General features: G+C 42.5%; 2 protein-coding genes across 5 annotated transcripts in view; one reads left to right on the top strand and one right to left on the bottom strand.

The window, feature by feature from the left end:
• Positions 1-9,431, top strand: part of carhsp1 (calcium regulated heat stable protein 1) — a 34,069-nt gene extending 24,638 nt beyond the window's left edge. Inside the window, exons 2-4 of the mRNA XM_048246258.1 lie at positions 2,031-2,275; positions 3,299-3,421; positions 8,632-9,431. Of these exons, the coding sequence (XP_048102215.1) occupies positions 2,082-2,275; positions 3,299-3,421; positions 8,632-8,794 (480 nt within the window). The 5' untranslated portion in view covers positions 2,031-2,081 and the 3' untranslated portion in view covers positions 8,795-9,431. The remainder of the gene's footprint in view (positions 1-2,030; positions 2,276-3,298; positions 3,422-8,631) is intronic.
• Positions 9,432-12,055: 2,624 nt separating this feature from the next.
• abat (4-aminobutyrate aminotransferase) overlaps positions 12,056-23,824 on the bottom strand; it is a 33,824-nt gene continuing 22,055 nt past the window's right edge. For all 4 annotated transcript variants that reach the window (XM_048245107.1, XM_048245106.1, XM_048245105.1 and 1 more), the window contains 11 exons: positions 21,123-21,172; positions 20,459-20,539; positions 19,837-19,929; positions 19,282-19,344; positions 19,048-19,111; positions 18,634-18,782; positions 16,847-16,984; positions 15,912-16,079; positions 15,392-15,538; positions 13,760-13,871; positions 12,056-12,197 (listed from right to left, as the gene is read on the bottom strand). In XM_048245107.1, the coding sequence (XP_048101064.1) occupies positions 12,076-12,197; positions 13,760-13,871; positions 15,392-15,538; positions 15,912-16,079; positions 16,847-16,984; positions 18,634-18,782; positions 19,048-19,111; positions 19,282-19,344; positions 19,837-19,929; positions 20,459-20,539; positions 21,123-21,172 (1,187 nt within the window). In that variant the 3' untranslated portion in view covers positions 12,056-12,075. The remainder of the gene's footprint in view (positions 12,198-13,759; positions 13,872-15,391; positions 15,539-15,911; positions 16,080-16,846; positions 16,985-18,633; positions 18,783-19,047; positions 19,112-19,281; positions 19,345-19,836; positions 19,930-20,458; positions 20,540-21,122; positions 21,173-23,824) is intronic.

Here is a 23,824-nt window from a genome sequence, read left to right as displayed (position 1 = left end):
TCCTGTGAATGCTTTGCCAATACAGCACATGATTTGTCGTCCCAACAAAGCATATTTGAATTTGAGAGACAGACAGAGAGCGAGAGGGAGGGGTAGTTCTTCCAGGAAATGTGATCTGTCAGTGAGTGTTAACAATGGCAGATTATCGCCAGCAGGATCAACATGGAGAGATTGCATTACAGGAGGAAATGGAGGACTTCTTCTCCATTGACACCCTCCACTGGGACTCTGCCTGATGCAGGATGCAGGCTGTGGTTTATGAGTGCGCATGGAGCCCTCTTGGAAAGACCAAACACACACACAATTTTAATTCAATTCAATTTATTGTGCTTATAGTGCGCCAAAACATTGCACATGTATCATGGCGCTTTACAGAATGTAGGCAATCAGAGAAAAAAGGTAAGAAAGGAATAAAAGAAAAGAAAGAGAGAGGCCCAAGGGTCCCTAGAATTGGAGATACATATAGGAAGAAACCTCGAGCAGATCCACGACACAAGGGCCTGACCCATCTGCCTAGGGTCAGTACAGGACAGTAAGGTCTGTATACATGACAAATGCATATGATAGTCAGGTGTAGAGAATAAGACATGGTGTTAAAAGCACTTGAGCTGAAAGTTACAAGAGGTGGGATGATTACGTATCCGGTATGATAATTCATTAATCCTGATTTAGTGACAAAGTTCAAATAGTCCAGCATTGGAATTGTCCAGGGGAAGGGAGTTGTCAAGGGGCATGTGGTGGGTCGGCAGACGGGCCAGGAATCCGGGCAGAGTTGTCATAGGCAGGTGATGGGTCGCTAGGCTGTACGGGCCAGTAATCAAGATAGGGGGACAGCAATAGGGCAGTCGAGGATGGGACTTCAGGTGAGATGGGTGAGAGGAGGGCCAACACACGGATGGTTGATGACTGGTGATGATATACCTCACAATTGAGGTACAGTAAGGGGGAAGAAAGAGAGATGTAGAGTGGGTTAGTGTTACTGAAAATCAAAATGGTTAATGTCAATAAGTAATCAGTGGTACTGTATATTGTTACAGTATACCATAGTGAGAATAGGCAAGAGAGGGAGAGTTGAGAGAAAGAGAGAGAAGGGGAGAGAGGAGAGGGGGGGGGGGTTGTAGGCACACACACACACACACACACATACATACATACATACATACAGATGGAAATATCCATCTGCTCTACTCTGCTAGAATCATTAGTTGAAAAGTTGATTATTAATAATTAAAGAGCAGCCAGTGAGCCAAGTATTTTGCGCTCCATACTAGTGTGTGTGTGTGCTCTATACTAGTGTGTTTGTTTGTGTGTGTGTGTGTGTGTTGACATTTAATTTATCATAGGGACATGGTTCCATAGTGTCACAGCAAGAGATGTCCCCCAGATTCAGGGTATAGGCTATGCCAACCTCCCCCCCCCAAACTCCCTGAGGAGATTGAGCAGTATCAGTCGTCACTAGTGAGAACACAACATTTCTAAATTTTGCTAAGAATAATTTCCCAGTGCACTCTTCCTCCATTCTTTCCATTCCTTTGATGCATGTACTGTAGCAGTGAAAATCACGACTTCATTGAATAGGCCTAGATGACAGATGTATAGGCCTAGATGACTTTGATTAAAGCACCATTCCGATAATTTCAGAGTATCACGATACCATTTGTGTATGAGTGTGTTGTGTGCGCTGTACTCCTGATGAAGACTAATTGCTACATGGTCAGTGAGGTTTTTTTTTTTTTAACCTATTCATTGAAAGAGTTTGTTTAAATATATTTTTACTAAACTCTTATAAACCCCATTCTAAATTCCTCATATCTGTTGCAATAAACACCACTTTCAAACCTGAACTCAAGTTTTGATAAAAGAAATAAAGGATCACAGTCAGTATAATGGGTTTGGGTGTAACCAGGTGTATAACTGGTAATTTAGTGTACTGTATGCTCTTGTCTCACACTCTCTCTCTCTCTCTCTCTCTCTCTCTCTCTCTCTCTCTCTCTCTCTCTCTCTCTCTCTGCCTCTCTGCCTCTCTTCAGGGTCCTGAGGTTGCTAGAAGCTAACAGGAGGGAAGTTGTCCTGTTGCAGTCATGTCCACAGAAGCCACGTCTCGGGGGGCGCGCTCTACCACCCCTCCCCTGGATGCTGGGTCGCCCCACTCCCCCGTGTCTCCCAGCTCCCTGCGTCTGCCTCCGTGCCGCCAGAGGGACCGCTCGCCCTCCCCGGTGAGGGGCTACCTGATCCCCAGTCCACTGCCCACGCGCCGGACCCGTACCTGCTCCGCGTGAGTTTCTCTCATTCCTCTCTCTCTCTCTCATTGATGCTAGATAGTGCTACATTTCCTTTCTCTCACTCTCTCCTCCTCCGCCCTCTCTCAGTGCTTTGAAATGTCATCCCTCACTTCATGAGGCCTGTTTTCATTTGAACCTGACAGCCAAGATCAATAGAACAGTAAATCTATTTACTACTCTACCCATATGGAGTCTGTTTTTCTCTCCAGCCTGCCCAGAGGGAAAGCAGACAGGAACAGGGTCATATTTACATGGACAGAGACTCTCTCATTGGCAAAGGTCTCCCTCATGTTTTAAAATGGCATGTATGATATGATAAAGAAAGTATGGGTCTGTCCGAAATGGAAGGCAGCTACCTGCTGCCTTCAGCTGTCTAGTGAGTCTCTTGCCTTAGCAGGCGTCAAGGTACCAGCTGCAAACTTTATTTTGGACGGCCTAGCAAGATAGCAACACAGAACGCTGTTGCCAGGGTACCAGAAAGCAGAATAACAATTTAATAGAATTTTGTATGTTGAAGGCAGAATGAAGGATCTACGCTGCCTTCAAAATCTGGCAAAACAAAGGTATCTTATTTCATAGAAATATTTTTTTGGACATGCCTCGCTGCCACCGAATGCTATGTTAGGCGGCAGGATTTGTTCTGTTTTGGACACAGCCTAAACAAATCACTCTTTAAAACATGTCTACACATTCACACCTGGAGCATTAACGATACTTGGTATCATCACCCACCCCCACCCCTAAACAAACAAACACACCATGTCTCCACAGTTTACTCCGACTTGTTCTCATAGACACTGCCTCTGAGAGAGAGCTTTGTTTATGAGTGCTCAGCCCACATTATCTCGCTGCAGCTTGGCCTAGGACCATTGTTTACCCAGCCACTGACCACTCATCTGAAACGCCAGCCGGGCCAGTGAGCGCATTTTCTGGAGCATCCCACGCTCTTTTCTAACACCCGGCCTCTCTCCTCTTCCCTCTCTTCCTCCTCCTCCTCCTCACCCTCCTCATTACAGGGCCGCCCGTGCTGCCGAGGGACCCTCGTTCAGTGGAGTCTGCAAGTGCTTCTCACGATCCAAAGGCCACGGCTTCATCACGCCAGCTGAGGGAGGCGCTGACATCTTTGTGCACATCTCCGAGTAAGAACATTAGAGGGGCACCGGGGGGGGTGTATGCAGTGGGAGCATGATCGATGGGCAGGGTGGAGCAGGCAGCCCTAAGCCCTGGCAAAAAAAGGGTACCCTTAAGGTTGCGTAAGGAGAGACTTTAGAGATACAACTGGCACGTGAGAAGCTTCATGCGCCTCAGGGAATGAAGTCTCCATTTTCTGCCTTGCACATTAATTGCTTTAATTCCTGTTGGGTTTAATATCCTCAGTGAACCTGTGTCAACTCTGAAATCACGTTCTCAAAACAGTTAACACCCGTGTCTGAACAAAAGCACTCTGGACAAAATTACACATTTTGCTTGCAAAAGGCTGTTACTCTCTCAAAACACTTAAAACATGCAGCAAAAGCAAATCTTGCCTTCAAACACTATAGACTAGGCAGAATTTTGGAAAATGTGCTTATTTAAAGTCCCGAAGGCAAATTATGTTAATTTTTGGCATACAACATTTTTAGGGGTTTTGAAGGGTGCTGAATTCAAATCGTCTGTATGCCAGGCTCAAAAATGTCCCATAATGCCTCAAAATGGAGAAATCCAATATGTCCGCCGCCGTCAGGTCAAAATCGAATTAATCACTTATCTTTTGGACTGTACAAGGTAAAAACCTGAATGTAATGTGCTTTTATAGGTTTTCACATATAGGGAATTCAATGCCATGCTCAGATTTAAGATCAAGTTAAAATTGTTGTCTCGGATAATGATTAATTCATGAAAAAAAGAGGACCATGAAACAGGTTGATGGTTTTCTGAAGAATTTACTTGAAACATGTTTAGAAGCAAGGTTGATTACCATATTTTAACTATCTATTTATATTATGTATCTGTATTTTAACTATTTATTTAGTATTTGAAGAACATGCTTGAAACTCTTAAGCTAAAGGTCTATGTTTAAAACTGTTACTACTAGATTTGCCTACTAATGAAATATTGTACCTGAGCCTATTGTTTTGATGTCCAGTGTGCTATGATTACATGTTTGCCCATCCCACCCCTACCCTTACCCCTACACATACAAATACCCATATGTAACCCTGAATGAGGCCACACCCTATATGTGAAAACCTATAAAAGCACATTACATTCAGGTTTTTACCTTGTACAGTCCAAAAGATGATTAATTAAATTTTGACCTGGTGGCGGCGGCCATATTGGATTTCTCCATTTTGAGGCATTATGGGACATTTTTGAGCCTGGCATACGGAAGATTTGAATTCAGCACCCTTCAAAACCCCTAAAAATGTTGTATGCCAAAAATTAACATGATTTGCCTTCAGGGTTAATTTATTTAAAAAATCTTTAATCAATCATTACACACTGGACAACAAAATGCAAAATCTAGTTCACAAAATTAGCATTTTTGCTATGTCTGTTCCATTGCTTTCTCATTTTTCTGGTATCAGAAAAAAACTGTGAAAAGACAAAATGTACTGAATACAGTAAAAAAAAAAAAATATTCATTCATCCCAAGATGTAACTGCCATTGACATGTAAGACATACAGTAAATACCTAGCAAGATACAGTAGATTTCATTGAACTACCACTAGACCCACAGTAAACACCTTTTGTACTGTTTTCTCCACCAAATAGGCAATACAGTACTTTGTCTAAATGTGCATTAGATCCATACTTGCAAATAGCAACACAGAACAGACATCTCTTATGTATAATGAATGATTGCTGATTGAAGAATTGTGCAAAGGAGTTTCACACAGGTGTATCAGAGACTCAGACTTATGCAAGGAATCTATACCACCTGTGAAAAGATGTTTTCCTTTTGTTTAGCATGGGAAAACCAATGAGTTTGGGGCTTTTGAATGACACCTGTGTTAACTGTTTTGCAAAAGGGTGTGAGAAATGTGTGAACCCAATAAAAATGTGTGAACACATTCGCAAGAGATGACTTCTGCTGTGCAAAGAAAGTAGTCATGAAGACCAAGTGGGTTCTAGTTTACTTAAGCAGGTAAAAGCAATCGACAAAATAATTGATTAATAATAGACTATGAAAATAATTGTTGGTTGCAGCCATGTAGGAGACCTTTGGGATGTAGGGACAGCGTAATACTTATGATCTCACATATTGAAACAATTACTTGAAACTGAGTTCTGTTAATGCTTGTGTAAATAGAATATGTTTATGTTTGTGGTATTTGGCAGATGCTTTTCTCCAAAGCGAACATACCTGTAGAAATCCTGTAAGTGCAGCTTGACCCTGGTGTCATTCCTCCAGCACTGCAGCGGTCACTGACAGTTTTTTACAATCACTTTGTTACTATTTTCAGAACCTTGATGTCATTTTTCACAATTCTACACAAAAACCAATGATCAAAATGCACATTTTTCAAAACTCTAACCCTTTTCTCAATTGCTTGGATGCAATACACATAAAACTTAGATCATTTGTTCATTCAACAAAAATCACCTGTTCAATATGACACAACTTAACATCAAAGTACTACTATTTCAAAAGGCAATTCACACATTACATTTCAAATGAGTGTCTATTCATTTCCTTACAATGATCTAACTATCAATTGATACAACTGCTCAAAATGATAAGTAACCGTTGCATTACTCTTAATGCATGGTTGTATGGAAACAGACAAACAATCTTTGCTGCAAATCATGAAAGTTTCAAGATACTGTAACAAGATTCATTGTCACCAATTAGCGTGGAGCATGAACCAATTAGACTACAATATCCATGAATGTAGCCTAATATTTTACAATGCTTCATCAGACACTGTGTCTACTATGGTCACTGTCACTATGGTCCCAAATACTGTACCACCTTTCAGACTATTTACAGTATTGACAGTACTGCACTGTATAGATGCAGGCTCCTGATTGTCCAATTCTGCCAATTTGTCACTGATGATTGAGTGCACATTGTGGAATGAGTGGAATGAGTGATAACCGTTTTGAGTCTTGTGTCTAGTTTTGAAAAATGACATCAAGGTTCTGAAAATAGTAGCAAAGTGATTGTAAAAAACTGTAGTGTCAGGAGCATCATGATGCTCAAGTGCTGATGGGCTCAGGAAGTGGCGTGATCTGCTCTGCTGGGAGACACCGGCTGGCTGCATGAGGGTCTTGAATGGAGGGGGGGAGATGAGATGCTGGTGTGGTGTACTGTGGTGTGTGTGTGTGTGTGACGCACACAGCCTCCTGATGAAGATTCTGGACATGCAGGCTGTGTGGTCTATAGTTTGAACTGTGTTCACGTCAGTAATGGATTGTCAACATAGAAGCCACTTACAAGGGTGTGGGAGTGTGAGTGGGCACGTGTGTGTATGTGGGGGGCCTTAACAAGAACTGCGAAAGGTTGAATGTAGGGCTGTGTGTGTGTGTGCGCTGTTCAAGTGGACAGTCATAAGCCCATGAGCCTTTGAGTCAACAGGTAGGGATGGGTGAAGTGTGTGTGTGTGTGTGTGTGTGTGTCTGTCTGTGAACATGTGTGCGTGGGAGCTGCTTTTCTCTACCAGTGAATGCAGGTAATGACAGATATGTGGGAGAGCACAGGCAGGTCCTAATGCTTTATGTGAGGGGGAGCAGTAGGCCCTTTGAGCCGGAGACTTTCTAATGATGAGACACAGCACTCATAGAATCTTCCATAGAAATGTATGGGGTTAGTTTGTAACACAAATATGGCAGTCTTATACACATATCCTGTCCCTTCCGCCACCAGAAGTTGACATGTGAATCGTGCCAATCATGTGGTATGTTGTGAATACATCGTGCCAATCATGTGTTGTGATCTTGCAGCTAGAGCGAGGTTGGTGTCGTGAGGCCTTGAGCATTCGCAGTTCTGCCTGAAATAGATGGCCGATAAGTGCCCAAAGTGGCTGCCGAGTGGAAGGACTTGCCTAAAAGGACTTTGGTAGAGCTAGTCTACAGCAGTCACTCTAAAGCACATGGACAGCAGAGTTGTATAAAGTATCCAAAACCCATACTTGAGTAAAAGTACAAATATTTGATATCATTATTAAGTGTGTGTGTGTGTGCACTGCACATTACACCAGGATGGGTAAAATGCAGAGAACAAATTTCCTCACAGGACAACCCCCTTTCCAGTAATCTATAAGCATGCCACATAAGTATTGTAAATAATAGATCATTTAAGACTTAAGTATGAAAGTAGCCCATTAGAAAACAGACTTGTACTTGGAAACTGTGGCTTTTGTTTTCATTTTCACATTATTTGAGCCTACTTACTATTTATTGCTGCTAATGAAAATGTGGTGGAGTAAAAATATACATTTCATTGAAGTATGAATTAAAAGTTAAAGTAGGAAGAAAAACAAAAACTCAAGTAGATACTCAATTAATACTTCAGTATTTCTACTTTACATCTCTGATGGACAGCATGGTGTCACTCACATTTTGAAAAAATAAAGCTAAAATTGGTCAGCACCATTGGCAAAATGTAAGCGTCTTTGATGGCGAAATGTAAGTGCCTTTAGGAACCAGAGCATACAGAGCACTAACCATATTTATAAATTTGTCTGGGAAGACATAAACATGTAGAATTTGAAACAGATAAGGCCATTCAAGTGTGTCAAAGGCCCTTGTCCTTAACTATCTGTCTTTTGTGCACCTTTCTATCACTGTGTCGGCATAGGGATGATACTTTAGAAATGCAGTCCTTACTGTAGATATCACTGTTTTTCAGTTCTTATTTTTACTGGGCCCCAAGTAACCATATATGCACTAAATATCACAATCATGTAGAAGAGTGGCATAGTTCTCATTTTCCAGTTCTTTCAGCCCCTCTGTTGTTCACTTTTCGATTCCATCATATTTTCAGTTTAGCCATTGTGAGAGGATGGCTATGGATTTGGCTGTCTTCTCACATCACCATCGCAGTCTTTCTTTGTGCCATATTTTAAGAAATGCCCTTGTGAGAGTGTATGTTAAAGTAACACAATGAGGGAATTTCCTTTTACGTTCAGTTTCAACGTACTAGATACCGATTTAGTGCTAAGGAGGTACCCAATTTGTGGACAGATGTTGCTGCTGGAAACAGCAAAGCTAAATGGCACAATAGGTGTTCTGGGCATGCGTCAGTGTTGAGAGATGCAATTCTGCCAATTACAAGCCCACGTATTGTCAAAATGAGTTTGAAGAAAAAGAGACGGATTTATGTTGCTTTAACTATCCTGCTCGGTCTCTGTCCTGTTCCCCCAGTATTGACGGCGAGTATGTCCCAGTGGAGGGAGACGAGGTCAACTACAAGATCTGCTCCATACCCCCCAAACATGAGAAGATCCAGGCCGTGGACGTGACCATCACGCACCTGGCCCCCGGCACCAAGCACGAGACCTGGTCTGGGGCCGTGGTGGACACATGAGGATGCTTCCTAGTGGTCGGAGGGAGGAAGCACACCTCCCTGGGAACTGCCAAGTGGTGTGGTCTACAAGTGGAAATCCGAGTGGGTTGGGGTTGATTTATTTTTGCAGTTTTTTTGTTTTGTTTTTTTAACCCACATTCTTGAACAGTGATTGGTTTAAAGGCAGGTGGGGGTGTTATGTTTCAGATCTAAGTATATTACCATGCCAAAATGCGAACAAAAAAAGCTTTTGTCTTGTTTTGAGTGTAGTTTCAATTTTGACATTTTCCCTCCCTTGTTTAGCATCAATATTGTCCTCATTATCACAGTTGTAATGCTACTGAAACAAACATGCTCATCAGCATCTGACACTTAAGATGGATGCATCATGACCATTAGTAACATGTGATTTTGGTTTCCAAAGAGGAACAGTTATCCAGATTGTATTGTGGGTATAACATGTGTTCTCAAAATGTTAACTGAAACTGCAAAAGCCTTAAACTTAGATCTAGTATACAGATCCAGCTTTAGTGATATTGCAATGGATTTGTTTTTACTTCTTTTTCAGGGATAGAAAAGTGATGAAACACATGCCATGATGGTGGACGTATTATTTGAATTTAGTTAAGTGTGAAAATACAGCATCTTTAAAAGACTTGCTCAGTGGTGTTTGTGTGTTTTATGTACTCTTGGTTCAGATCAATGCCATGGAAATGGCTTACTGTACACTATTTTATTTTCCTTTTTTGTTTTGCTTTGACTTGTAAAGAGACTTTAAGTATTGAGAAAGGCACTATAAATGCAACTTATAAATTATTATTAATAATTAATAATAATTAATAATTCAGTCACAGAAATAACCCAACATTCAACTTAGATTTTTCAAAATTACATAAAGATTTATTCCTCTTCAGAGAACATGGAGACGTTTCTAGACAACAACACCTCTAGAACTATTTCATATTATTTATTACATTGATAATTATGAATTTTCAAGTTCACATAATGGTGTAAACAAACATAGCAATGCTGTTCTTCATCTTTGTTAATCTATTAACAGGTAAATCACAAATCTCTATATAATACAGATTCCTTTTAATTTATAGAACAATAAAAGACAGGCACGCCTAGATGGCAGCATACTCTGAATTGGAGAGACGCTATCTGGTCAGTCCTTGCAACCTACGTACTGGAATATCTACAACTCCAACTCCCATAGGCTAAAAGTGATGTCCACAGAGCATTCCACCTGTCCACAAACATTTACAAAACATTTAAGGAGGCATTCAAGAGAAAGATAAAACATGGCTACCTTGCACTGCACACTGACACCGAGACTTACTGTAAGCTCATCATGAGAATATGCCATGGCAGAGGGTCACTAAAACTGGGCATGACGTGCTGTTCGGTAAACTGTACATATATATATATATATATATATATATATATATATATATATATATATATATGGATATATTTCTCAGCGTAGTCTATAACAAAAGTGCACCTTTCAGTAGATTCATAACTACTTTGTACAGGTTTGAATGAGCATGGTGGTTGAGAAATGGCTATTGTTATGGATTTTCGTTTAGCATTAAGGGACAGTAAAATATGCGGAGTCATAAGGGGGCAAGAGAAAGGAAGATATAGCCTACTTGTTACAAATGTATTGATGATTCTGCTAATATTTTTTTTAGAAATATTCACCACAGAATTCTCTGTCACTTTCACTTTCAACAGTCCCGTCAAATCATTCTAATCATTACTTTTTTTGTCTGTGCATCTAGACTATATCAATACCAAATACTCAAAAGAAACCAAAACATGCAGCACTTCGCACACGGTCTGATCATCAAACGAGTCCACATCATCTGGTAAAACAGAAGGATTTTCTTAAGGGGGGGTCATGTTCACCTGTGTACCAAGCTAAGCATGAACAGGATGCAGGGTTGCCATGTTGATTTAAGGGTTTCTAAGCACGCTCATAACTGGGTGAGAGTAGGGTTTGGCTGTCTGTCTATGTGTATGTGGGACAGGAGGAAGAGCTGATGCATCGCTCTGGACATTTGCCAACTCGTGAGCGAAGTCTGGGGTCTGTGGGGGGCAGTCGAATGCCACCTCCAGGAGCCTGTCTGTCATTCGACCAGGAGAGGGACAGCGCTTCACTGTAAGGGCTTCATGTAAATGATGCCAGGACGGGAACCACTGAGCTCAGAGGTTCATTCAGTTAGCATTAAGATGGAGTTGTCACAAAGAGACCGTCGTGTGCTTGTCTTTACTGCAATTCCACAGAAAAAATAACGTTTTTGCAAACCTTTTGGGAATCTCATAATGTGATTTGAAAAATGATGATATTAACACCCTAAGCAAAGACCTGCATGTCATATGAGCATAATCACAATTCCGATCACGATTTTTGTCAAGTCTTCCTAGCATTCAAGTGGGGAGTTGGGTGAATGCTCAAATGTTCACACCATGGCTTACCACGTGGCTAAAATATTGCTAGGTATTCTTTTTCAGTAGCCGTGTGGCTGCCCTGAATAGGACGCAACAAATGCAAGGCCTTCTCAGTGATGCTCTGTGAACACCATATGAGAATCAGGCAAAAACTACAAACACCTGACAGATGAGCAACTTTGTCACCGGTGTCTTAGCTTAACCTTGAACTAGAAAGTTCTATAAACATAACGACTCAAACATAAGCCGCAATACTGGCATCAAAAAAGCTAACGATACCTGTGCTCTCGTCCTCTCTTCTGCTTTTGAGAATTAAACATACATGTTGTACTAACCTCAGCAAGGTATGCTTAGGGCTAAAGTGAAGTTAGCTGTTAGCAGCCTTCGCTGAAGCTGTTAGTCTATTGCTGTCATTAACAGTGATAAAAACCAAACGGTTGGCAAAAGCAGATATTCAAAATATACATCTTGTGCTGTTTTGACCCAGAAAGATAGGAGGAGTTTTGAGTGACATTATCCACCCAAAAGCTCCTTGTAATTGTGCGGATCTGGGAGTAAAGAAGAGGCAGATAGATGTGTGCCTCCTGTGGAGGAGCATTTCTGAGGAAGGAAAGAAAAGATCAGGGCAAGGAAGAAGAAGAAGAAGAAGAAGAAGAAATAAACATGTGTGAGAGGTTTAATGTGTGCTGGACTGGGCTTTGCTGGGATGGTTTGCGGCGGAGCAAAAAGCCCCATCCTGTGGGCTCGAACCTCTCTGTGCCTCTGCAAGACCCGCAGGACTGCCAAGCTACACGCTACGCTAACACCCCATCCACTCCGCCCCCCCCCCCCGAGGCCAAACATGCTTATTTGTAATCCTGCAACACGTCGTTAAAGATGTTGAGGAACTGGTGCACGTGGTACTCCTTGAAGACTAGCGCCGGGCGGAAACGGATCGACCGCTCACCGCAGCCACCGAGAAGAACACCTGGGTTTGAGAGAGAGAGAGAGAGACAGAGAGAGCAGTGAAGAAGATGAGGGGTCGGAGGAGGAAACAGACACCAGAGATCGTTAACACGCTGCAGTCCACTGTTGACCAGAGAGGATCACAGCACGATTCAGCTTGAGGACCCACTCAAGCCGTGTCACATGTACCAGGCTTTTGACCTTTGAATAGCTAGTTCAGGGGCCTCATTTATAAAAGTGTTGCGTAGAAACCATCCTTCAATTGATCTTAGATAGTTTCTGGAATGATCATACGTGTGATTCAGAGAAAACAAACGTACGCACAAAAAAACGTGCGTACGCCACCCTTCCAGATAGCCTGGGTGTTCCCATGCTGCCTTGCGCGCGATTTGATTCACGCTGCTAAGGCAGCCTGGAGACCATGGAGCAAATTTTCGCCTGAGATAGGGAACCAATCACAGAACAGGGGGAAAGCAAGGCGATGATGAGCTATGCACAGACGCATTTGATAGACATCCGTGGCACCCAATAAACGGATCTGGGCATTTTTTTCAAATACGAGAAAATGAACGTTTGGTTCCCAGACCACGTCTCATTGAGAAGTGGTGGCGCTAGCCAGGCTACCTTCCAGATGTGCCCATTATAAATCACAAATGAACGTCAACTTGTGCGCAGCCGGATGGTTTTAGGTCTCCGCCTTGTAAACACCCACTCATCAATATCATTAGCATATGTTTTAATGAAATCAATGGCCTAAAAGTTGTAGCCTATGTAAAAATATATATTGAAAACATTGTATAGGCCTAGCCTATGCCATCTGATGTTAACTAGCCTATATGCGTCAGTTCGAATAGCTAACTAACTAGAATTGCGGTTCCGAGGAACTGCAAGAGTGGGTTTGATCAGGGGCATGGAACTCGGCCTCGGCGCAGTCCACCTCACCGAGATTGCAGAATTCATAGTTCACCCACCTCTTACCACTACATCCCTGGCACAAATGTACTTTTCCTCTCCTAAACGAGGGCAATTGGACATGTTGTGGTCAATATTAGATTGGTGAGAACACTAAATATACTAGATCACCTGTAAGAATGTTTCAATCATTCTATCGTAGGTCTTGGTGTTTTTTTTTAGATATTATGAAATAAGTAAGCTATACGTTTTTTCACTTTCTTAAGTGGGCTATAGTTCTCATTAGCAGTTTTATGCTAAACCATGAAACATTAAGCTGCGCCCAAAAACGCCTTTAAAATCTTCTGATATTGATCATGCATATGGCAAAGAAAGACATGAGATCGTTGGTCTTGGAATTTTGATCGCACTTAGACCTTAGATTACTTGCAGTACCCCGGCATTACCACAAGGAAATGGTCGTACGTCAAGTTTGAACCTGACGTGGAGATAAGCACTTTTCCACGTCAAAGACGGCTTTTATAAATCTGAGCGTTGGCATGGATTTGAGCGTACGCACGGTCTAAGATCAAATCTGTGCGTAAGAACGCTTTATAAATGAGGCCCCTGGTCTTGATTAGCAGATACGTGGGCGGTAGCACATTTCTGTGGTGCCAGTAACACTGCTCTCACCCTTGTTCCTGGCTTTCATGATCAAGCTGTTGCGAGTAGGGTCATCTCGGATGTCGATGGCACAGAAGGTGCCCTGACCACGAGCACTGCTCAAGAGGTGAGGGTACTGGGCCTGCATAGAGAGAACGAAACACGGTCAGGTACCTGGTCATCACTGACTCCGACAGTAGAGACATTTACACAGATACAGCTTACAGCACAGAAGCCCACTGGGGCGCACAGATCCATTTTTCATATGCCCACACACACTTCACTTCACTCTGGCTGTCTTCCTCTGAATACATCTGTGTCTTTTGTGTACACATGCGCATAAATTAAAGCTTAGCCGGTTACACTTTACTTGACAGTATCGACATAAGAGTGACATGTCATGAACGTGTCATAAACAAGCCATAAACGTTTATGACATAACGCTTTAAGTGTCATTCGGTTTTTGTCATAACAAGGGTTAGGGTTAGGATTAGGGTTATGGTTCATGGGTCATGACATTGTCATGTCAGTCTTATGTCAATACTCTCAAGTAAAGTGTTACCGCTTAGCCTTATGAACCAACTGCCCCTCAAAGATCTCTCAGTGATATCACAATAGAGAGTAGCCTTAAGTAACTTAAGTAGTTGCTCTACATAAACAGGTTTCATTATGTGAGGGATAACGGCCGACGAAGTGTGCTGTTACACAAAATTAATGGACAAGGGCGAGAGGCAAAGAACTCCCCAACGCACGTATTGCTTATAGTGGCAACCCACTTGGGAGCTACAGAGACTTTGGTGTAAGTAGATCACTGAATGACTCATGCAGGTTGTGGGTTCTAGAGCATAAAAACTTTATCAGTAGAAACACAGATGAAATACACAAAAGCAATAACTAAAATTATAAACTTATTCAATTACATCTACTATTTACTGAACTGTGATTGCTAATACCAAAAAACAATATAAAAAACTGTAAGAGAAAATGTGTCTGCCAGTCTTTCATTGAAAAAAAAAAAAAAAAAACCAAAAAAAATAAAAAAAAATAAAAATAAATAAAAATAAATATAGTTCTCATTAGCAGAATGAGCAAAATATATATATATATATATGGTATTTTTTACTGCTCCAAAATATATCATTTGTCTAATGCTTTTGTTGCCATATTAGAAGCCAACTTTACACAAAGAAAACGTAAGATTCCCGTGCGTAGAGAGCAAACAACATAATAATATGAAAAATGTAAATCAGGAGCACTAAAACCTGGTCATTACTCATTTTTGTTATTCATTACTCATATACTAGTTATTATCAAGAGACATCTGGTCTCCGAGCCTCAACTTAATGGCCCCCACTCAATGTAATGGAACTTTCTATGGTGTTTAACAATTGCGAAACTCCCATGCTGTATCTATATTTTTAATGTTTATTAATATGAGCTGTCCCGGTTTAAAAATAATAAATTGCAAATGATAAATTACTGTAGCAGGTGGCATCCTAATTTTAATCTTTCAAGATGTGCTTTTAAAATATGAATATTTCTGTAGTACATTTTTGCTTACTTTGCTTGTTTCCACCCGTGTCTTACATGGACTTGCCTAATATGCAGTGTAACCACAGTGGGCGTGGAAACATGAAGCCGTCTGTGGTTGTGGACGCATACCTGCAGTGCATAGAGTCCCTGGAGCAGGGTCTTCCCCGAGCGCGTCACCTCCTCCAGGAGGCTCTCCCGCTGGATCACATTGAGAACCTCAGCCAGGAACAGGTTCTTGGAAGGGTCTCCCATCCACGTGTTGAAGATTCTGTAGGCCTTTTGGAGTGACATAACAAACACAATCACACTGGGCAAACAAAACCCCTTTCTGCATTCACTGAGACTCCCTTTGTTGTCTGGTTAGATAACCCATCCTGTGAAATTACATTAAAAAAAGCGCACAGACTATGAGCTAACACTAGATGGCACCAGTGTCCACCAGAGCAGAAGCTTGTGTAACACACAATAGGCTTTGACACTCATAACAACATCTACAGCCCTCACACTGGTATGATGATTATGTACACGCTCTGTTATTGTCATAACATAACAACTTCCATCCACTTATGATGAAAGGCCACATATAATTCTTACGACCAAAAAATAAAGGCACAAATGAAAGGCATATAATTCTCGAACACAGACCCACCTTGTCGGCCTGCAGTTCGTCTTTGTGGTAGTAGCCTCCCGTGAGCATCTTCTTGCTGAAGGAGACAATTTCAGCAGGGTCGTCCATGCCCCAGTGCTCGTGGGCCCAAAACTTCCCCGTGGCTCCACCGCCTGTCTGAACCTCATCCACATGAAAGGCAGCGCCATGCTGGAAACACACACACACACACACACACACGCGCACAGATGCACGCACACACACCGAAACACACACACACCAAACATGTCAAAGGTGTGACACAGAAGCGAGGACCTTGATTGACATGGTTTTAAGAACTACCGGTTCCACATATGAGCTTCAAAATATCAACAGAAGAACCTCCTGTTTATATGACTCCCTGGCAGAGGATACATCTAATATTTCTGAAATGATAAAATTTGATTTCCTTTTCCTCAAGTTGGTCTCTAGGCTGCAGCAGAGGGGAAACATTTACTGAAATGCTCAGAATTGATTGCTTTCCATTTTTTTAACTTCTCAGAATAAATTAGCTTCTCTTCCAGGTTGGATTTTTCCTTATTATTTTATGAGATTTATTAAGAAACATCAAAAGATGATTTTGTTACCCTCGTTTTACACATTTTTACCAGGGGTGCCAATAAATATGGAAGGTGCTGTAGCTTCATCTACCACACATGAGATGGCAGTCCACACAGGGTGTCCATACAGACAAGATCTAATCTTCCCGTCCTCTGGCATATTTCACTTGACAGCGCTTAACAGCATGTTATTTCTACAGTAACACCTTCTGCTATATTAATGGCTTCAGCTCTCCAGAAACTGGAAACAGCCATCAAACACCCAGCTTGTCTTGTGTGTATATGTGTATGTGTGTGTGTGCGTGTAGAGATATCACTCCTGGACAGTGTGGCATGCTGACAGTTGCAGCTGGATGACTGTGAATTTGTTTGTCTCACCTTGGTCGCAATGTTCCTCAGCTTGATAAAGAAGTCGGCAGAGGCGTGGTTGTCCCCCCCCTCCGCCTGGATGGGCTCGATCACAATGCCAGCCACTGGCTTACCCTTCTTTTTCCACTTCTCAATCAGGTCCTCCACCTACACATACACATACACACACACACACAGGTTTTGAGACTCCACTTCATTTAGTGAGGTAAAGGCTCATTTTGGGTTGACAAGTTTTTATAAGGATTACGGTAATATGAGATGACAAGCATGGCAGCGATTGAATAGTTTAATTGGATTTAGACTGATAAGGTTTAGCAATTATCTGTATGCCAGGTGACTAATGCTGAACTCTGGCACTGTGTGCAGGGGAGAGGTTTTACACATTGACTGATGGCCAAAAGGCTGCAGTCCCGCATGACTAGAGTAGCAAGGAACTGACACAAAAATATATTATTGGGACTGAGAGGACACTATGACCCTTACGACAAAGGCCATAGACTACGGTTTATTTGAAATCATGGCAAGATTAAAGAGTGAACACTGTCCTAGCCTGAGGTTAGGAGATAAGAACCGCAGAGCCTGGGGAATCGGCCTTTGGAACACCAACGGAAAAACAATAATGATTCCAACTTCTGCCTTTTATAAGCGATTATACAACTTTTCTGCGTGTAGTGCACAGAGCTGAGAGGTATCCATGCTGGCAGCACTCTAGCCTCGGAATCGGACAAATCTCAGAGCTCATTTCTTTTACTCCCCATCCATCCTTCTGCCCCCTTCTCCCATTCAAACTGATTTATACCTGGCAGAAAATTACCAGACCAATCACAATGGTCTATGTGATATGGGACAGGCTTTGTACAATGACAGACCACAGAACACTGTTAAGGCACATAAACAACCAATGGCTGCTGTCAGTATTGGGGGATGTTGTATTTTCTTCATAGATCACATCAGATAAACGTTAATGTTCCCGGGAGGGAAATTTGTTTTGGGCATCAGTACCCCTCACAGCTATAGTACACATACATTAGTGCAACATCGTAAGACTCAAAGGAGACTTACAGACAAATAAGTCTGCAGAATGATTTTTATTCAGAAGAGTTATTGACGGGAGAAAGGAGAGCTTTTAGCGGTTGCTTTTAAATCTGCTTGAACTCTATAACGTCTCCCTGAGGGTGAACCTTCATATTTGGAATGGAGGATTTGGGAAGGGCCAACTAGAATATTGTGTGCCCCGGTTTACTACTGTCTCAAAGATAGATGGAAGGGATGGGTAGTCTTTCCTTCACCTTCAAAACTTCAGTTTTCACAAGTTTCTCTATTTTTGATTTACACTGAACAGTGAGAGTGCCAAATCAGACTGCCATCTAATCAAACGCTCTAACACTGTGTTACAGAAAAATGTCCTTATCTTTGTACTCACGGCAGACAATCTAAGGCTTCAGAGAAAGTGCAGTCTTTGAGCCAGTTAGGCACATTGAAAATCCACATGCACATTCCATTTTAATAGATTACCTTCTTATAAGAAGTCACCTATTCAATTGCTCTGTCACCAATGACTACCGGTTCATTTGTACATAGAGTACTACATAGAAGAACAAACAATTGCACAATTGTAGAACAACTGGACCTTCACTAACAATATTTATTTGTTTGACTCGTTTGACAGGATTGGGTAAAAGTTGAATGTACCAACTTAAGTTTAACTTACCCGCTGAAAATTGAAAACGCACTAATAGGGTCCAGACGACTTCATCAATCGATAACTGGTCTAAGGTTAGCAAGGCAGCACTGACCTCCTCCAAACAGCGAGCTTCCTCCTGGGCGTTCTCCCGGACAAACTCATCCAGCGGGTATTTCAGTTTCGGGAAGGGTGCAATGGGCCAGTCGAAGGACGGAATGTCCAGCTTGTGAATGGCTTTGGAGTGTGTGGTAGCAAGGCAACCTTAGAAATAAACAAATAAATAAATGAACAGTATAAAACTTGTAGCACTGATGGATCAGGATAACACTAATGCAGAGGAACACGCTTGGACACTAACAAATCAAATTGTATAAACTTGCTAGTTAGAATTCATGACATTAATGATTCAATCTATGAAGCATTGTGCCACAAGCATTGATCACACACACTGTGTGCTTTCAGAATAACATGCAGAAATAGTACAAGTACTTATGACAGAATGTGTTGAGGTGCTGCTGGAACCTACCCAGAGTTCTCCCATGAAATCCTCCCATAAAGGAGAGGATACTCAAATCTGGACAGCCTGGGCTCTGTGTGGGGGAGAGGAAAACTGCTTAGTCATGGTCAGCACAAGGACAAGAGAGAGAGAACACGTTTTTATTTTTTCAGATCTTTCAAAAGAGAAGTGTGTGTGTGTGTGTGTGTGTGTGTGTGTGTGTGTGTGTGTGTGTGTGTGTGTGTTCAATGACAGGTGGTTTACCTGATTGACCATGCAGGACGTCACCTCCTCATCAGATGGGATGTTGTGTCCTCTCTCTTTGTTCTGGAGAAAACAGACAAACAGAAGATAAACATCGGCTAGGTGTATGCACATTAATCAAGAAGAGTAAATGTGCCAGGAGGCCATTTTACATCTGCTATCTCTGGATTAATGTTGAGGGGTCATCTTAAATGGTTCCTTAATGGTTCCATAACAGTCCATAACCATCCGTAATTTTTCCGTAAACAAGCTTTTTTTTTTTGGTCCATCAAACACAGAATGCTGCAGTAGGAAACCTCAGTCAGTTACGTTATGAAGATGCGAAAAACACAGAAAATCAAACCTGTTCCGTTTTTTGGCAGGCGACAGTTTTGGTGTACAAATGTGACACTATGTGACATGACGTGATGTGTTGGATGTATTTTTAAATCGTCATGACAATTTTGCACAAAGAATACAGACCCGGAGTGCATGGGCCTTGAACCTATGGCTTCCCGTCAGGGAGTGCTTTGAGTGGCATGCTGAGGTGGGTGTTGCTTGGTTTGTTCCACTCACCCTGTACCAGATGAACATGGCCTTGTAGGCATTCTCATTGGAGCAGGAGCCACACGCCATCGTCTGCACACGGGACATACCACTGGGAGCAACCTGGAGAGGATGCAGGACATCAGAAACACACACTCTGGTGGTGGAGACACAGACACACACACACACACACACAGAGCAACAAGCAAACTCATACACACTACACATTTTGTCACACAAGGACCATCATATAGACTGACAGTAGACAAACACTAAAAGCAGGAGTTCTATTATCATGGTAAAGAAGTGCAGAGCCTTGAGGAGGCTGAAGGGGACAGTTTTATAACCAGTGTGCACACATCCTGTTCCAAGAGGGGAAAAGTGCCCTGGCCTCATACTTGGAATGCCTCCAGACAGTTCTGTTGAATTGCACCAGAGCTCTCCACTCTCTCCCACTCCTGCCCGCCGGCCCTTCTACTCGCCGAGGGCATGGGGACTAAAGTTCAACTCACAAACTTTACAAACGACAATTCCCCAGTGTGAGGCCTTTCATCCTCTCGGAGTGGAAAAAGGGGAGTCATTAAAAATTCAGACTGGGTGTTTGTGAGGAATTCAACAGGGAAAACACTAGGAGAAAATTAAAGACACTCACGGACAGAAGACTCTCATTCAGTTTCTCTGCAAAGTTCTCAGGTGGCAGGATACCAAGAGCTGGCCGGTTGATAAATGAACTCTGGGGATAAAAAAAAAACAGAAATAAGTACAGCCTGCGGGCCCAGAACTACTCTCCTTAAATGCAATCCTCTCCAACAGCATTAACTGCATCCCAACAGTGATATTGCATGTAATATACACCGATGTGCTCTTGTAAAATATCCCACAATAAGAGAGAAACCTGGCGCAATGTAATTGAAGTCAACAATGAGACTGCAACACTCAAACACACTTTTAACAGCCTCAACTAGAACATAACCTCTTACAGGCGGGATACACCAAGTGCACAACTGAAGTGTTCCATTAGCGGAGCGGGAAAAATATATTTTTTGCAAATGTAACACGTCTGGTGTAGCCAGTTCTATTAATTACAGCGGAAGCTAATTGTTGTGGCATACGATCCAGAGAATGGGACGCATCAGTTACGTCACGTGTCTCGTGTAGCCGGCCTGTTCAAGGTCTCATCCAGCTCTGCTCCATCTGGCCTCTCCTCTCCTCCCCTCATCTCCTCAGATTGTCCAGCTCACGCCGGATGGTGGCTGAAATTGGATGTCACGCTCAAACTATAATATGCCCGCTGATTGGCCAGAATAATGACTTACCAAATTGTGTGGGTTAGCCATGACTTTCATGAGAGCAGGATGATTGTAACCTGAAACGATAAAACCAAACTATCAAAATCACATCTGCGATAATGAGAGGCAACATTCCTGAATATGATCAGAAACCTAATAATTTGCAGATCTACTAAAGAATAAAAACACACACACAGACGCACACACACACACACACGCACACACACACGCACAACACACAACACTTCATTATTACTTCATCACATCACATTTAGCAGACACTTCTTGACCAAAGTGACTTACATATGTCACTGTATTTCCCAACATTGACTTATTTGTGGCGGCCCACCACAATATCAACATTGACCACCACACAATGATTTTCCAGGTTGTACTAAATTGTGCTTAAATCTGGTTAGCACCATAACCATGCTGCGCTAATTTGCTAAACACTGTTGCACAACTGGTTCTACCACATTCGGGTCCGAGTGCCCACAGGGACCCGTGTTCGAGTCCAATCCCGATCCGGGTCATTTCTCAATCCCACCCCATCTCTCTCTCCCACTCCCAGTCCGCACATGTGATAGAAGGCATATGTGGTAACTGGTCAGAGATATCCATCTTAAAGGCAGAGGCAGACAAATGCTATCTCTTTCCATCAAGGTGCAGGTTACATGTCGTCACCCGTCGCAGTGCCTATCTTTAACAGCAGGGGGCGCCTTTGAGGCAGTGAGTGAAACTGAAAGAGGCTGGTCTCTTGAGATATCAGTGGCAGTTATTTCAGCTGATATCTGCTGAGATACACGCACGCACACACTGAACTGGACGTGCATTCATAAGTGTTTGCATGCACACACACAGGCAAACACACACACAAACACACACACACACACTGAACCGGACACACATTCACATGTGTGTGCACACACACACACAAACAGGAAACTAAGGAATGACAGGTTTCTAGACAGATTTACTAATAATACACTCAACTTGACCATCAACTCTCACAAGTGAATATCCCTTTTCACTGACTATGAAACATCAAGTGTATCAAATGCCCAGTAGGAGCATATCTTCATACATGTAAACAGACCTTGAGGCTTAGAAAACTGCATGTACAAATAAGACACCTAATAGCGTTCTCTCAACATTTCTCTCTCTAAATATGTAAATATGTACACAGATAGACCTATGTGTGTGTATGAATAGAGATTGAGAGAAAGCAAGAGATGAACCCATATACTATATGTTCCTTATAAACAGAGGTTAATGAAGGTTAAAGCTACAGTCATTTTTTTTGCGTCTGTGTATTTCATTGCAGTGCAATACACATATTAGACTGTATCCATTTCAGTCAGGCAACATTTTCAGTCCCTTTAGCAATGCTAAATTCCACAAACCCTATCGGAAAAGAAACAGAGAGGAAGTGCCAGAAATGAGCTAATCTAGGACACCCCACCATCTGCAGATCTCCCACGGCTCTCTCGCTGTTGATCTATTCAGCAAGCGACAACGTCTAGAACGAGCCTCCTATCAGAGAACAACCCCCTAAATTCACTGACCTCGCATGAACCCAGCTGCTCGGCCACTTAAGGTGGAGCCACTCTGTGGGACTCGAGTCTGCATTCACAAACTCCCTCCGTGAGCTGACATGACACCTTAAAGATCAGCTCAGTGTGACTTGCAAATTGGGGGGGTGAGTGTCCCAGGACAATAAAATGATGTAATGGCAGGGCTTCAATGTCTACTGTAGAGAAAGAGAGAAAATAGCTCACTGCAGTGTGCGGTCAGTAGCCAACAAATCCAAGAGTATGAGAAGTCAAGTTTGTATCTTGAAGTAGAAAAAATAGGTCACTATTGACACTGTATTATCAGTGCTGAGCTCTACATGGGAGACAGAAGTGATGGGTAATTGTGTGTGTTGTGATGTTGTGTGGACTCTGGTAGCTGGAGTTGTGAGGATGAAAAGGAGGCTGCTGGATCATGCAGAGACTCCCTGCACATCACCCAGCTCTAGACCACTGCCACTCACACTCACACACACACTGACACACACACACACACTGACACACAAACACACACACACACACACACTAACACACAAAGACACACACACACACACACACACACACACTGAGGGATGCCTGCAAGGTTTGGACCATTCTCTCTTTCTCTCAAGCTAACCCTCTTTCTGGTAAGGCTGAACACGCAACATGCAGATGGAGGGATACACTGCAGGGTGTGTGTGTGTCTTTGCCTGGGTGTATGAGTGTTTGCGTGTGTACGAGTGTGTGTGTGTGTGTGTGTGTGTGTGTGTGTATATGAGTGTGTGTGAGTGTGTGTGAGTGTGTATGTGTGTGTGTGTGTGTGTGTGTGTGTCTCTCTCAACACGCTAGGCTCCATTCTCCTCAGCTTGAGTAACCATGGCAGTGTCGCAGTGTTGCTCTGCAGCGGGGACATGGGGGAGGGGAACTGCCACTGCCAATCCTTCCTTCAGTCATCACCCCAACACACACACACACACACACACACAAACAAAGCACTTCACCCTTACCCCACGAAATACAGTACTCTACTTTCTCTCTCACTCACACACACACACACACACACACACACACACACGCTTTTTTTCCCCATCCAATTCAAAGTGTGCATTGTGGAAGATACGTCCATCTGTTCCTAAATGTCTTGTTTATATTATGATGAAATGAATGGTGAAAAATCCA

The sequence above is a fragment of the Alosa alosa genome, chromosome 6, assembly GCF_017589495.1.
Source record: "Alosa alosa isolate M-15738 ecotype Scorff River chromosome 6, AALO_Geno_1.1, whole genome shotgun sequence".
Taxonomy (NCBI): domain Eukaryota; kingdom Metazoa; phylum Chordata; class Actinopteri; order Clupeiformes; family Clupeidae; genus Alosa; species Alosa alosa.
Note: the sequence above shows the minus strand (reverse complement) of the source record. Positions and strands in the feature narration are given on the sequence as shown.